We start from the raw sequence: 17,354 nt of genomic DNA on the forward strand, positions 1-17,354 counted from the left end.
CATCAAAGTAGACCGGCATGTGAACATTTGACACATTTTATTAAGGGGGGATAATGGAGTTGCATTCTAAATGGCAACAAGTTTGCGAACAAAACGGCGCATATTTCACTTAAATCGGATAATTCTAAGTATGTCAAATAAAGCGTCAAATTTCGATCACAAATACGACATATCTTTTTCCCCAACCCAATATAAAACCTAACGACAGCCTAAGTCCCAGGTGAGACTACATCTGCAGACAAGAAACCTAAAGATAGGAGCACCGTCTCTTGACCTAGCCTTAGCGGTAAATATTTTTATTTTGTGTTCGTCCGGATACTTCGATTTCCTCATTTAGAAGCATTGAAGTAAGTTCTAATGGTAAACAAAAGATGGATAAACTGACTAAAGGTTACCACAAAGCTATGGTTTACTTACTTACTCTATTCAGCTATGCTATGATAAAAACAAAACAAACGACAACAAAACACGATGACGCTAAAAGGCGCCACGACGGCATAAGGGCGGGGCCGAGTCAATCTAGGGGCGTCAAGAGCATACACTCAGAGTGAGAGGTAGTGTTAATCCAAGTCTACTAAACGAGGGGTGGAAACAGAAATTCTACGGAAAACACCATGAATGCTGCTAGATCTAATGTAGAGAAAATTCTCCTAACAGGATAGGAACCTGGGCGCTTCAGGTATGAAATTTTTTGTTTGCTTCTTCTGTGAGTATATTTGAGTGTAGAACTATCCCATTTGTACGTATGTACATGCATTTAGCATGTCAGATTTAGTACTTCGGGTTGTGAACTTGCACAGTAAAGACAACTTTGAGCTACTGTAACTTTAATTTCTTAGTAATAGTATGATTTTGATCAAACTTGGGGATAATAAGCCTCATATTTTGTACTATTACCAACTTTTATAACTCTGAGATAAACTTAAGGGGGGTTTTACTAATTTTCCCAAAAATACAGTAATATACTATTATTAACTTAATTTGAATAGATATCGATATGGAGGGTATTTTGAGGTCTGGGCACCATATAGAGGCAGTTTCATGAATTTTTTCAGATTTTTCGGTTGGGTAGTTTCTGAGAATGGGTCCGTTAAACAAATCATCACTTTCCACCCCTCCCAATCCCTGCCTTTTTAACAATTCTCAAAACTAAGTCCGGCTTCGAAAAGTAGTAGTAGTAGTAGTAGAGACCTTTCATTTGATACCCCACATGACTATATTCGGTGAAAAAAAATTTACACCCGCCTTTTACATGTATGGGGTCCCCCCCCCTAAATCCCAATATAGAAGGATATCACTCATTACATGTCTAGGCGTTCACAGTTCCCACCTTCTCACCAAATTTCGTGTCAATCGGTATAGCGTTTCTGAGAAAAGTGCCTGTGACAGACAGACAGACTGACGGGCAGACAGACAGACAGACATTGAACACATTGAATTTGCAAACAAGGGCTGGGGACAATTATATTCTTCTTGAATGTAATTTTAACATTTCACTCGAATTTCAATTATGTATTCTTGTTAACTATGACGTCAGCATCTTATTTGTACAGCTTAGGATGCTGTTAATTCGCATGAAATTGATAAATTTGAACTTTTATAACTTTGACACTAATAGCTGGATTTTCATGGAACTTGGCATGTGTATGCACGAGGCTGTCCTCTATGTCAGTGCAATTTAGTACACGTAGGATGAACTTAAGAGGAGTTTTTCAGTCAATTTCTAAAAGTTGTTAATATACTATTAGTAAATTTATTTGAGCAGATACCGGAATCGGAATCACATAAGTGTTTTACAAAATGTCAAGGGTCATGTTCGACGATTTCTTGATTGTTAACGTTAATTCAAACAATTTTGTTTTGTTTTTTGTTTTTTGTTGTTAATATAAGGCTTCATGTATAAGAAAAAAATATCCCAACATTATTTAAAAACAAAATGACGGTGCAATAGCTGATTCAAGAAATCCCTTTTTTTTTATGACCGAATTTTTTATCTAGAGTAAAAAACTAAAAAGAGGTTCCTAAAGTCTAGTCTACGTAGGATTTTATGAAAATATTGATTCTAAATAAAATGGCGTCAATTTAAAATTTAAATTTGGCTATTTTACCGAAAAATAGGTACAAAATCGGTCATAAAATGGTTGAATTTTCGTCAGTTGAAAAAAGAATTTTCACCCAATTCGGAAAATGTGATTTCGAGAAAAACGCGTTTAAAATTTCGAATATTAAAATTTTAAGGAAATTCACATTCCACCTCCAATCTATAATGCCTGGGCCATACAGTAGGTCTTGGAAAGAATATTATTATGCCCTTCATTCATCCTTGGTAGAAAACATACTCTATGTGCTTCTCTGGCTTCTTCAGTGGGAAAACGCTTAGACTGCGCTATTCGCAATATTCGCTATTCGTAAAACGCCATTGTAATATTAAGTTGATTCATAACTTACATTATACCAATAGTAATCGTTGGCGCAACAATCCATATTGGATCAAGGCCTTGAAATGTGTTAGAGCACTTCATTCAAAACCGTAGCGGCACCTACAGGATTACAGCACCCTATAGGAAGCAATGCCGTCAGCATTGCACTCACGCGAGATTATTACCCTCATTTGACTCAAATACTTATTCACAGTTCAGTTGACTGGCATTCAACCTCAAATCACGATACAAATCACACTGCCACTAGTCAGATTTAAACCGCGACCTTCCTTAACCCTTGTGCTCTAACCTAGCTAGCTAGAGCTATCCGGGCACATTATAGACATCATGGAGACCAATTACTGCAAGGTTTGCAGCAATATCAGGAAAAGGAAGCATATTTAAAATTGTTGTTCTAGTTCTGAGTAAATCCACTCAAATATCCCGTTAGTAACTCATCTTTCTTTAATCAATTTGCAATGAAGTTTCATTGCCTTACGAAATTTTCTATCTTGCCGTTTGATGGTCTCAGATAATTTCCGCAGTAATTCATTCTCGCATAACCGTACATAGAGAAAAGAATGAATTTAGTATTTCTTCCTTTTCTTTCGTCCTTTTAAATGGTAGTATAAATAGATAGACGCTCAACAGCATCCATTTCGTTTGTGAACAGAAAGTCCACTGTTCGATAGTTCAACTGCTTTATTTACGTGGTTGGACAACCGCCTATCAGTTCAGCCACAGCACTCATCCCTATAGATCTTACGCAAAGTATGAGATGAAATGGATCCAATTGGAATTCAATATTTTATTAATGTTCGTTAAATCATATTGATCCTTTCAACCGCTGCGTTTGAAGTTTTGTTACGATCTAGCGTGTACAAAGTGTGGGCGGTTGCATATTTAAATAAAAAAACGACTGGCCACGCGTCTAGCCGCATAAGCAATTATTATCGGATGAATAATCAAACCCTAGAGACATCTAGTGACCTATTTAGAAAGATTGATAAACACCCGAGGCGAAACGTAGATTGGTACGATGAAGCATAAAACCTGGGAAAACGGGACAAATTGTGCCAACTGGTCCTCCAGGTTGGGGGTTGTGTATGGCTGACAACCCTACATGGAAAACAACTTGTTACGAAGCCACAACAGGAGCCTCGGACTGGACGGATTTTACAACGACAAACCCGGCAACGACAACGGAGTAACGACTTGTGCATTTTCTCATGGAACGTGCGCTCCCTGTACAGAGATGAAGCATCTCTGTACAGGGAGGATAAGCAGCTAGCCGATACCCTGTCCCAATATAGGGCTGATGTAACAGCGTTACAGGAGATGCGTTGGACAGGGACCGGTTTCCGGGAGAAGAGCAGCTACACCATATATTATAGTGGCCATCCAGTAAACCATTTGCTCGGAGTAGGTTTCTTAGTCAGCCAAAAAATGAAACCTGCTGTTATCGTCATTGAAAACATAAGCGAACGGCTATGCACTCTGCACTTGCAAGGCAAGTTTAGAAATATAAACCTCATTAACGTTCACGCCTCTACAGAGGAGACTGCCCCAGATATGATGTCAAAATCATACTTGGGGATTTTAACAGCCAAGTAGGGAAGGAACCCGTATTCAGGCGATACGTTGGCTCCCATAGCTTACACGAAAATACAAATGATAACGGACTCCGGATTATTCAATTAGCGGGGTCACACGAAATGGTTGTTGGAAGTACCTGGTTTGCGCGGAAAGCGCAACCAAATTGACCACGTGTTGATCGAACGCCGCCACCTCTCAGCCTTGATCAATGTCAGAACATATAGGGGGGGCCAATATAGACCCGGATCACTCTCTTGTTGGCATGGTGCTTCGAGCTCGAATAACAATACCACCTAGAATCCCCTCTGACAATCAGGTGAGAGTGAACTCTGAAGCCATCCACAACACAACCCTCCGCGATACCTATAAGAGGGAAATGGATGCCGCAATAACCGCAGTCAACAGAAAACCTGGAGATGAAGCATCAACAAATGATCTTCACAATCACCTGAAGAACATTGTCATGGATACGGCCACAAACATATTTGGCCCCTGCCGCAAAAGGAGTCGGAACGGCTACTTTGACGATGATTGTAAGCTAGCAACGGAACGGAAGAATGCCGCATACCGAGTAATGTTGCATTCTCAAAGAACGCGGGCACGCGTAGAGATCTATCACGAACTCCGTCAAGCGGGGAATTCTGGGAGACCCAATAAGTCTGTGAACTAGAAAAGTACAGGGAGCAACCACATCAGGCGCGGAAGTTTTACCAACAAGTCAGCAGGATGAAGCCTTATACACCTCGATGCTCATCCTGCCGAGACAAAGAGGGAAATCTGATTTCCGACAGAATGGGCATATTGGACCGATGGGTTGAGTACTTCGATGAGCTACTGAACAACCAGAACATCGGTGAGTTAGAGGTCCTGCCAACTGAAGACGATGGACAAATACTGCCACCACCAAGTTTAGGAGAAACAGTCCGTGCAATTCATCGCCTTGTTTGTTAAATATGGAGGCGATCAGTTACACCAAGTGGTTCATCAACTTGTGCTCAAGGTATGAGACAGCAAATCAATGCCTGACGATTGGCAACGAGGCATTATCTGCCCCATACATAAAAAGGGAGATATCACACAGTGCAGCAATTATAGAGGTATCACGTTGCTGAGTACCATCTATAAGATATTCTCCGCTATCTTGCTAGGCCGGATCATAACATCATTGACCTATACCAAAGAGGCTTCACTCCAGGCAAATCAGCAACAGATCAGATTTTCTCTCTGCGGCAAGCGATGGAAAAACTGTTGGAATATGGACAACAGTTGCACCATCTGTTCATCGATTTTAAAGCCGCCTATGATAGCATAGCCAGGGTAAAAGTGTACACGGCCATGAGAGAATTCGGTATCCCGACGAAATTAATAAGACTGACTAGGCTGACCCTGATCAATGTGCGAGGCCAGATAAAAGCAGCGGGAACACTCTCAAGACCATTCGACATCAACAACGGTCTACGACAAGGGGATGCCCTATCATCTGCACATCAATGAAGGCAAGACAAACTATATAGTGGCAACGTCAGCACTGAGGACGAATCAACCAACAACATCAAACCGCACTGGTCAAACACGAAGAAGAATAAGGATAGGAGAATACAACTTTGAGACCGTTGACAATTTCTCCTATCTAGGGTCGAAAATAACAACCGATAACAGCTACGATGATGAAATCCCCGCACGGTTGTTGTCAGTCAACAGAGCCTATTTTAGCTTACAAAGACTGTTCCGCTCGAAACGTCTCACCATAGGGTCAAAGCTCTTACTGTACAAGACAATGATCTTGCTTGCCAGTCCTCATGTATTCCCCGGAAACTTGGGTTCTTAGCAAGAAAAAGTGCGAACTCTTGGCAGCGTGCGAGAGAAGAATCCTCCGAAGAATTTTTGGCCCCCTGCATGAGGATGGCCGATTCCGTGGCCTACACAATGACGAAATCTATGAGCGATACCATTTTTGAAGTTATAAGACAACAACGCCAGGTTACAGATTCAAAAATTTAACTGTCTTCGTGTTATTTATGAATTCCTCAGTATTCAAGTCCTGATTAGGTACAGTTTTTATTGCAATTCAAATTACTATAATATTACTTTTTACATAACTCTTTCACTATAATTATGAAGAACAACACAGCCACCAATAATATTCGCCATATTACAATATGCGATCTCCGTCTTTTTTTACTGTGATATAAGTTGAAGATTGAATCGGTTTACTTGGTTACTCAACGTTGAGCGAAAAAAATGAATTGCCAGGAAAAATATGAGTTTGACATCTGACTTTTTTTCGTCACCTACTCTGCTCTTCACCCCTGTAGCGAGGTCTGAACTGAGTGGAGAGCTCCGGTGACGTCATCTGTCCGCTGGTATTCGCACCATTCGAAATAAATTTCGAATGCCGCGAATCCTGCCGCGCCACACCATGACCGTCCGGTTGTGGATAAAATTTGGTTCAATAGGTTACGGTGGGTGGGTCACTTAATCCGGATGGATGAGGATGATCCCGCCCGGAAAGTCTATAAGGGCAATATCTATGGTAGAAAAAGAAGACGAGGCAGACCCTGCCTAAGATGGAGCGATGGCGTACGTCAGGACGCTAGACAGCTTTTAGGGATATCGAATTGGTGGACCTCGGCGCAAAACCGGGATGTCTGGAGTTCTTTATTAAGGCAGGCCTAGACCGGATACCGGTTGTTGCGCAGTTGGTGATGATGATGGAGGTCCTGGACGTACGTACCTGCCAAGTAGGTACAATCCCACCGTACCCACGGAATAGTCTGAATGATACTGAGTGTGAACTTAGTATTCATACTAGTGGTTGCGAACCCTATGTAACACTATGAACGACGCCCAGGTTGCACAGTGGAACCTAGCACTTGATCGCATTCCGGTTACCGGTTGTTGCGCCGTTGATGATAATTATACGGTTCTATTTATACTAAAAATACTAATTACCTAAATTACTACTAATTATCTGTTAATTACCGCGGCGAGTCTTATTAATTTTGAGGGGCAATTACCGGAATCTGTGTTTAATAACCGCGGCCCGTCTTCTCTCAACTTTGCCAAGGGTCCAAGGTTGTCGTTCGGTTTGTATGCCGCAAGAGTTCAAGATTTTCGCGTTGAATGGTATGGGCTTGCTCGGCTATGTGCGCTGCCACTGATGATCTCATGCACGACTTTTGTTTCCGAACACTACTTACCGCTTCCTTGTTGTGTTCATTAAATCTAGTCGTTATCAGGCGTTTCGTCTGTCCTATGTATACTTTATAACACCTATAATCCATAACACATTATTACCCATCAAATAAACTCTGAAGTCAGGTGGCGAAATTTGCTCCCAAATTACCTGCAAATCGACACCAAGACTTTACTTACAAAATCCTCTTTTTCGGCCATTTAAAAAATTTCCTTTCATAAAAATACTTCTGGATACAATCTTTGAATAATTAAGGAAGTATTTTAGAAGTTAAAAAAACTGCTATTTTTTATCGAAGTAACAGAAGCTGCTGCATCGTACGCGAGCAAGGAGATGGTTGGCAAAATTCAAACAGGGCGATTCCACCCGATGTTAAGAAAGTTCGGGAAAAATCGGGCTGCAGGCTCTACTATGGGCTCGGGACCGTCACGTTACAAGTGTCGGCTCCTAAAACCATTGAGGGGACGTGCAGCCTTCGCCATCTTCATCTGCAACGTAGATGAGGTGCCCCATTTCCCAAATAACTTCGCGGCATTGTAAAGCGGTGATTGAACTTATCAATCGTCGGATCAATAGTTGCAAGACATTTATATACCTCATACAAGAACCGTGGGTTGTTGGTGGGGTAATCAGGGGCCTAAACTTCCAACATGCCGACCCATTGTATGCCAATGGAAGCGATCGACCCCGCGCCTGCATGGTAGTCTCAAAAGATTTCCAGGCTAATTTGGTTAACGACCTATGTGACGATGACACCACATCGTCTAAGTTAACCATAAAAAGTCAACAGGGAGATAAAGAGATACTATGCTGCTCTGCATATTTTCCCTACGACGCAGAAGACGTTCCCAGTGGAACATTCGTCAGAGCTATCCAATATGCCAAAAGTAGAGGCATGGGGCTAATAGCAGGATGTGATGTCAACGCTCACCACATATGCTGGGGAAATTCGAACATCAATGCAAGAGGATCGAGACTACTGGAGTATCTAGTAGGAACCGATTTGCAGATCATTAATTTGGGTAATGAACCCACTTCCTTCAACGTGGTCAGGCGAGAGGTCATCGACAACACGGTGGCATCTCCTGACATCGCGGCTCTGATCGGAGAGTGGAGATTATCAAACGATATCACACTCTCGGATCACAGACGCATTGATTTCGTAATGGGCATGGATCCACCTCCACCCACTCCATTTCGAAATCAGCGGAAGACAGATTGGGTGATGTATAAAATAGAGTTGAGCGCCCGAATCACGATGCCTGGAAAACGCATCAAATCCATTGCTGGAATTGAGAAGACAACCCAGATGATCACAACTAACATGAGAGAAGCTTTCGAAGAAAGCTGTCCACTCAAGATTCGAAAGAAGAGTAAAACACCATGGTGGAACTCGGATTTGGCAAAACAGAGGAGAACGACAAGGATGCTCCTCGATCGTGCTCTGAAGGGTGATTAAGGCGTTAGCTGGAATCGCTATAAAGAGGCACAGAAGGCTCTAAAGAAAAGCATAAAATTGGCTAAACGATCATCATGGAGACGCTTTTGCGAAGAGACTAACTGTCTTGAGGCAACCTCAAATCTGAAGCGGATTCTGGTTAAAGAACGTAGCCAGAAACTGGGATATTTACTTTTACAGAACGGGAGGTACACAGAAAGCGAGAAGAAACGGCAAAACATTTGCTTGAAGTGCACTTTCCAGGCAACATCCAAAATCTCATCTCAACTGAGAGACTGGAATCTGGCATGCAAAGTAGTATCACTGGAGCGAGTAAAATGGGCATTTAACTCGTTCCATAGATACAAGTCTGCAGGTCTGGATGACCTCATTCCTGCACTAGTAATAGAGGGAATGGATACCCTGGGTCTACATATTCGGAATATATATCGCGCATGCCTAGCACTAGCTTATATTCCAATTAAATGGCGTGATGTTAAGAAGTTATTCATACCCAAACCAGGAAAACGCACCTACACAGACGCAAAAAGCTTTCGACCGATCAGCCTAACGTCCTTTCTGCTAAAAGGACTAGAAAGACTAGTAGATCGGTTTGACTTCACCATACGCAACACGCCTACCAGAAAAGCAAATCCACGGAGACAGCACTCTATGAATTTACGACAAAAATTGGAAAGGCGATGTTTGAAAAAGAATACGCCTTAGGCGCATTCATGGACATCGAAGGTACCTTCAATTATGCCTCATTCGCGGCAATTTGTCATGCGGCAAGACGGCATTGAATCACACCGCTATTAATCAGTTGGATCCTTCACATGCTAGACTGGAGAAAAATCCACATATCGGTCGGCCAGAAGTCTATTGAAGCAGGATGTCTCAGGGGCTGCCCACAGGGAGGGTCCTCACTCCACTGTTATGGCTCTTGATAATGGATACCCTGCTGTGGCTCCTCGAGGACAAAAAAGCCTTCACGCAAGCATTTGCGGACGACTTAGCCGTAATAATTACCGGCAAGTTTGGGGACACAGTATGTGACCGCTTGAATGCAACTCTGCATGAAATCCACCGCTGGTGTCTCCGCAATGGACTCACGGTGAACGCTAGGAAGACTGAACTAGTGATGTTCACTAGGAACGTCAGGTGGGGCAGCTAACGCTACCCACCTTAGCAGGGGCGGAAATCCAGCTGGCACAAACAGTCACATACTTAGGAGTACATTTCGACTCGAAGTTAACCTGGAAGCATCATATCCAGGAACAATATCAGAAATCCTGCAGATTGGTCTGGTGCTGTAGGAATGCGATAGGTAAGACCTGGGGATTTTCACCCAAACGGATATACTGGATGTATACTTTTCACCCGTTCCTTCTTCTTTAAGAAAAGCTTCCCTCGTGTGGATTACCCCTCCCGAATCCGCTTTCTGAACCTTCCCTTCCTACAACAGCGTAAATCCTATCTGGATCTATGCACACTCTTTAAACTTTCCTCGGGTCTGATGGACTGCTCCGCCGCTGACGAGATCACCAGCCGTCCTGCGTCTTATAACACACGTAGCGCAGACATTTTCAACGTGCCCTTCGCAGAGCTCGAAGTCTACTTTCATTGCCCGATTCCCAGGCTTTGCCGAAATTATAATGCAAAACAACTTGGTCCTTTTAACTTCCCTACTTTAAGTAGTTTTAAACGTAGGATAAGTTTTTTGCTTTCTCCTCCTCCTGAGGACAACAATTTATTGGAATTTTCTGTTTGTTGTCCGTAAATCAAATAAATAAATAAATAAATTAAATAAATAATAAAATAAAATTTTGATGTATGCATGCATCGTCTGGTGACAAGAACTTTGCTAACAGCAGGAAGCTGCTCACACAGATTCAGAGACTTGGTTGCCTAAGTATTACTGGGGCAATGAGTACTACGCCGACTGTGGCACTTGAAGCTATCCTAAATTTTGCCCCCCATTCACTTGGAGGTGAAACGGAAAGCTTCCATTGACGCATATAGGCTCGATACCATTGGGGCGTGGAAAGGTGGCCAATCACACGGTCATGCGTCTATGTGGAAATTCCTTGAAAAACATCCGCCAGCCTTGATGCCGGCCGATCATATGGTTTTCAGATTCGTTTTTGAAAAGACACACTGTCGTAATCATCAAAAGAGAAGAATGGGCGATACTGGCCCGACCCCTCGGAAAAATTACGACCATATTCCAGGCGGAGATATATGCCATTTCATTAGCAGCAGAAGAATGTCTGTGACAAAGGTGGAGGGGTCGCACCATTCGAATCTGTTCCGACAGACTGGCTCGCCAAGGGTCTGGATCCACAATGGTGGGGCCAGAATCAGCTCTTTGGAGCCGACCATCTACTGTCAAGTCTATTCTGGAGGGTGAAATTGCAAGGATTCACGCAACTGAGTGGACAAATTTGGACTCTTGCCGGCAAGCGAAAATGCTTGTGAAAGAGCCTAGGGCCACTAGATCGGCATTTTTGTTATCCCTTAAGAAGTGGGACATGAAAACCCTAGTAGGGCTTTTAACGAGACACTGCTCCTTAAACTACCATATGGAAAAGATTGGGGTAGTGGTTTCGGCTATGTGCAGCCAATGTGAGGAGAAAGAGGAGACGGCCCTGCAGCTGCCCGGCATCCTCAGATCTCAGACGAAGACACCTTGTCAAGGTTTTCTTCAATGAAGTCTCTGCACACTCTCTGGCTCTGAAAAATGTTCTCAGATTCGCTAAAGCTTGCGAACACCGTAGGAGGGAAGCCATTGAATAAGCAATTTACGGGGATAGTACAATGGGCCTAACAATGACCTGAGTGCTCGGAGCTGCGGCTCCCCCAGTAAACTAACTAACTAAGGCGCATGTCAGGTTATTGCGAGCAATGGCGCGTAAGTGTGGTTGACGCGCTATACTCCTATACTGTGGATGCATGCCTCGCAAGAAAAATGCCGTAAGTTTATTTTTACGTATTTTGATGTAATATGTTCATCATATCGGGTGTCTATTGTGAATAATAATAGCAGTACAATTGTTTCCCATGGCGTAGTAGCAACAAATGACTCGGTAACCCATGGCGTCTTCGTTGCATGAAAATTCTGTATCAGATATGTGACTCGTCTTTAGGTAATAGTCCATCATTCGGGGAAAAAGCTCTCAGAGCTAGTGGGGCAAAAGCCACCTCAGAATGCGAATTCTTACCCCTTCATGACAAATCTCTTTTCAAGAAATGGTTTATGATATAAAAAGACAAAAAGCCGGGGCCTTATTTCTACAAAATAATATATTAACGCAACAAAAAGGATTTTTGTTCTCTAAGACTACTTCACTTGTGTTTCAAAAATTACGAAAGGAAAACCAATTTCAAGAATATCAGCCCACGACTTTTTAAGCAGGCTCGTCGCCTAATTGAAGATGGATCGTCCACTCTTGGAACTGCAGCCATAATAGATGCTGCAGAGTAGTCTCTTCGAAACTTGTCTAAAAACAGGAGTAGGACCGGAAAAACATGGGCAATTTTCAACAAAGAACAGAAAGATGTGGTGAGGCAGTGAATTGAATTAAAGAAAAGATTCTGTGTTCCCACCCTTAAGTATTTGCGTCTTCTACTGTAAAGCAATGCTGACGGGTTTAATCGAACACAACTATTTCGAAAACCTTGGAGCAGTGGCAGATAGCGCTTGTGCAGCGAGTGCTACATGTCATTATATTCCACTATTCTTTATTTTTGCAAGGAAACACTGTTAATAAAAGATGGACCAATAGGTTGCAAAATCGAAGTTGACAAGGGTTGTATGAATACTCCAACGTTTCTCAAATGCTTGGACCACTTCAGAAAGTATACAAACCCTTCTCCAGAAAGACCTGCGCTGCTAATATTTGATAACCGCATATCCCATATCAGCCTTGAAGCTAGTTCAACAACTTCAGGGCTTCGGGGCTGCTGGAATATTTCCTCTGGATTCCAACAAGGTCGCTAAGGTTGATTTCCTGTCTCCAGAGATTCCAATTTAAAACTTTTAACGTGGATGAAGAAGCTAAAGATTTGCGCATTTTCTCATGGAACGTGCGCCGATACCCTGTCCCAGTATAGGGCGTTACAGGAGATGCGTTGGACATGGACCGGTTTCCTGGAGAAGGCTTTGGAAACATAAGCGAACGGTTATGCACTCTGCGCTTGCGAGGAAAGTTTAGAAATATAAGCCTCATTAACGTTCACGCCCCTACAGAGGAGACTGCAGAGTCGGAGAAGGATACCTTCTACGAGGCAGTAGAACGAACTCTCGAAGCCTGTCCCAGATATGATATTAAAATCATACTTGGGGGTTTTAACAGCCAAGTAGGGAAGGAGCTCGTATTCAGGCGATACGTTGGCTCCCATAGCTTACACGAAAATACAAATGATAATGGACTGCGGATTATTCAATTAGCAGCGTCACACGAAATGGTTGTTGGAAGTACCTGGTTTGCGCGGAAAGCGGTCCACAAACATACGTGACGGGACCACTTTCATCCAAATTGACCACGTGTTGATTGAACGCCGCCACCTCTCATCCTCTCTGACCATCAGGTGAGAGTTAACACTGAAGCCACCCACAACACAACCCTCCGCGACACCCATAAGAGGGAAATGGAGGACCTGGAGATGAAGCATCAACAAATGATCTTCACAATCTCCTGAAGAGTGGTATCATTGATACGGCCACAAACATACAGGGTGCGGCAGCATAACTTCCTTTTTTAAAATGCGCGCCACTCAGTTAGTTGATGTCATAGCGCAGCGCTAGTGGTTTCGTTCAAGAGGGGATACTGTACAGTTTTGTCCCGACACGGTTCAGTCGCCATCATGCGTTGGAATAGTGAGGAGCGTGCCTTTGCCGTTCAGGTTTAGTTTTCAAGCGGATGTTCGGTTATTGCAACACAGCGTGCATTTCGGAATCGCTTTAATTTAGCCTCGTTGGCTCCCGTCCCAGACCGCAAATCAATTGTTACATAGGTCACTACATTCAGACAAACTGCAAGTGCGACAAAAGGAAGAACTGGAGTCCCTCAGTCCATTAGATCACCTGAGAACATTGAAGCAGTGAGAGCGTCAATGTTGCGATCGCCACGGCGTTCTGCGCGCAAACAGACATCTGCCCTTGGACTATCCGATCGTTCTGTGAGAAGAATTCTTCGTGATGATCTTCATTTTCATCCCTATAAGATGGCTATAGTGCAGGAACTTTCAGAACGTGACTTCAATTCTCGGATGAACGCGTGTGAGCTTCTTCTTGATGTCGTTCCCGAGGGTGCTATTGTTTTTTTAGCGATGGAGCCCATTTTCATTTGTGTGGGTCGGTTAACAAACAAAACATGCGCTACTGGGCTGACACCAACCCTCGAGAATTGCATCAAAAGCCTTTGCATTCACCCAAAGTCACAGTGTGGTGTGCAATTTCCTCAGCTGGAATTATTAGTCCCTGGTTTTTTGAGGAAAATGAGGTTACAGTGACAGTGAATTCGGACCGGTATGTAAACATGCTACAGAATTTTTTTTCCCACGGCTAGAAAATTTGGATTTGGAGGACACTTGGTTCCAACAAGACGGTGCAACAGCACACACTTCAAGAGCATCGATGGCTGTTTTGAGAGAACACTTTCCAGAGCGCCTTATCTCAATTAGAGGCGATTTGGAATGGCCGGCACGCTCTCCCGATCTGTCCCCTTGTGATTTTTTTCTATGGGGTTTTTGAAATCCCGTGTTTATGTGAACCGTCCAAGAACCCTACAAGATTTGAAGACCAACATCCAAGAAGAAATTGCCAACATAACACCTGCTATGCTAACAAGAGTCATGACAAACGCCAGAAATCGGTTTACGCAATGTATGGAGAATGGGGGACGTCACCTAATGGATTTGATCTTCAAAACAATGTAAATAAAAACTTTAGACATGTACCTACATTATAAAAAATAAATAAAATTTTCCGATGCATACAATAGTTTTTATTGAGTTTTGAAAAAAGGAAGTTATGCTACCGCACCCTGTACTTGGCCCCAGCCGTAAAAGGAGTCGGAACGGCTGGTTTGACGATGAATGTAAGCTAGCAACGGAACGGAAGAATGCCGCATACCGAGTAATGTTCTATTCTCAAAGAACGCGGGCACGCGCAGAGATTTATCACAAACTCCGTCGAGGGGAGACACAGACGGAAAAAGGAAGCCTGCGGGAATCAACAAGTCTGTGAACTAGAAAAGTACAGGGAGCAACCGCACCAGGCGCACCGGACAGAATGGGCATATTGGAGCGATGGGTTGAGTAGTTTAATGAACTACTGAACAACCAGAACATCGGCGAGTTGGAGGTCCCGCCAACTGAAGACGACGGACAAATACTGCCACCGCCAAGTTGAGGAGAAACAGTCCGTACAATTCATCGGCTAAAAAATCATAAGTCGCCAGGAACCGATGAAAATACAGCCGAATCGGTTAAATATGGAGGCGACCAATTACACCAAGTGGTTCATCAACTTGTACTCAAGGTACGGGACAGCGAATCAATGCCTGACGATTGGCAACGAGGCATAATCTGTCTTATACATAAAAAGGGAGATATCGCACAGTGTAGCAATTATAGAGGTATCACGTTATTGAGTACCATCTATAAGATGGTAAGATGGATGTATCCGGCTAGGCCGGATACATCATTGGCCCATACCAAGAGGCTTCACTCCAGGCAAATCATCAACAGATCAGATTTTCTCTCTGCGGTAAGCGATGGAAAAACTGTTGGAATATGGACGACTTTAATATCGCCTATGATAGCATAGCCAGGGTAAAACTGTACACGGCCATGAGAAAATTCGGTATCCCGACGAAACTTATAAGACTGACTGGGCTGACCCTGACCAATGTGCGAGGCCAGATAAAAGCAGCAGGATCACTCTCAAGACCATTCGACATCAATAACGGTCTAATCTCCTAGCATGCGTCCTCTTCAACCTGGCCCTGGAGAAAGTGTTTCGCGATGCAAATGTAAATGCAAGAGGCACTATCCTCTTCAAGTCCACCCAACTACTGGCCTACGCTGATACTTTAATCCAGATCGAGCAGGCGGCGTGAAAACAATAAAGATAGGAGAGGTAATCCGTATGGATGAGGATGATCCCATCCGAAAAGTCTATAAGAGCAATATCTATGATAGAAATAGAAGACGAAGCAGACCCTGGCTGAGATAGAACGATGGGGTAGGCCAGGACCCCAGGCAGCTTTTAGGTTAATGATGATGATGAAAAAACGAAACAAAACAAAAATCTTGGAAATCCCATTGTAACCCTGTCATCCCTCCCCATTCATTTTGGGATGCGTGGAGGGCGCACGAACGCTGATCCTTACAGAGGCTATTAATGAGAAGGAAACCCATATCTAATGAATGAATACCGTAGACCAGCGAGTCTCAGCGGTTGAACCCGTACTTTAGAAAAAGAAATTTACTCACTTACAAGCAAAGATTTATTTTCATATTTGTTGTTTTGTCCTCCCATTATACAGTTACAAAATTTGATGCTTTTTTCCACAATGCTGGGGAGTTGAATTGCAACCGTTTGTCTGAAATTCCTAATCGAACTTCACTGCATTCATGATATCCGATTTTAACGTGGATCGGACATGTGACTGCAGGAGCTACCGAAATGGTCACATCTAGAAGCAATTAACCGTTATTTGCTCGAAAAATAAAACTCCAACATGTGGCGCAAAGAACAACTCAACGCAAAGAGACGTGCAACATCGCTTTCCACCACGAAAATCATGGTGATTTGCACCCAACCATCAGGAGTTCCCATTGGAATCACAATGTAGTAAACCGCTTATAGAACTCGACATTAACAAGTAATGAAATGATACTCTACTTACCTTTCAATTTCTCCAACTCCTCTTCCTCTACGGCGTCAGACGCGCTCGGGTTACAGCTTGCCACGACGGAACTTGTGGAGATGCTTCCTTCGTCCTTCGGATCTGTTTGCTTCTCCCCACAACCGCTTCCTGCTTCCTTAGGATCCATTTCGACGCCAAGCACCGCTATCCCAAAATACGGACCGGCACCAAATAACCCAACACAGATCAGGCAGTCGAATGCAGCCACAAGTGTGTAAACAAACACCCACCGACTCCACGCTCATTCCATGGGTGCAGTGAGTCCGCCGGTTGCCATGCGAAATGTTTTCCAGACAAAACACTTTAAGCCAGGAAACGGTATAGGGAAAATTACACTAGACACCGACAGAGGGATAATTTTTGAAAATTTAAACGCTTAGCACACGGCATGATATTAGCCAACATCGCAACGTTACCAATATGAATAATTTACCTAATCTGAACCCTTTAATGGAATTGAGGTGTCAGTAAAAAAAGCGTCCAAAAAATAAATAAAATGCTGGATCTGCAGTAAACCTTTGACATGAGGAGATTAACAGACCGGGAAGCTTCAAGTCTCAGCGTTTTGATGTTTTTTTTTATATGAGGAACTTTGGATGCAAAATGGATGGAAATATACATGTATCGATAATATTTCACTTCCGTTAGTTTCCGACTTCACAAGAGGAATTGAGTATTGAAAGTACGCAGAAATTCATTTACAGGAAAACAAACAAGTCGGAAACCGGAAGTTCAGCCCTTCAGGTACGAAAACTTTTGTTGATCTT

General features: G+C 43.2%; 1 protein-coding gene across 3 annotated transcripts in view; it reads right to left on the minus strand.

Annotated features, from left to right (window-relative positions):
* The window catches only part of LOC119660811, a 169,909-nt gene extending 153,044 nt beyond the window's left edge, over positions 1-16,865 (minus strand). For all 3 annotated transcript variants that reach the window (XM_038069666.1, XM_038069675.1, XM_038069656.1), the window contains exon 1: positions 16,567-16,865. In XM_038069666.1, coding sequence (XP_037925594.1) covers positions 16,567-16,714 — 148 coding nt within the window. In that variant the 5' untranslated portion in view covers positions 16,715-16,865. The remainder of the gene's footprint in view (positions 1-16,566) is intronic.
* Between the last annotated feature and the right edge of the window lie 489 nt (positions 16,866-17,354).

The sequence above is a fragment of the Hermetia illucens genome, chromosome 1 (assembly GCF_905115235.1).
Source record: "Hermetia illucens chromosome 1, iHerIll2.2.curated.20191125, whole genome shotgun sequence".
Classification (NCBI taxonomy): Eukaryota; Metazoa; Arthropoda; class Insecta; order Diptera; family Stratiomyidae; genus Hermetia; species Hermetia illucens.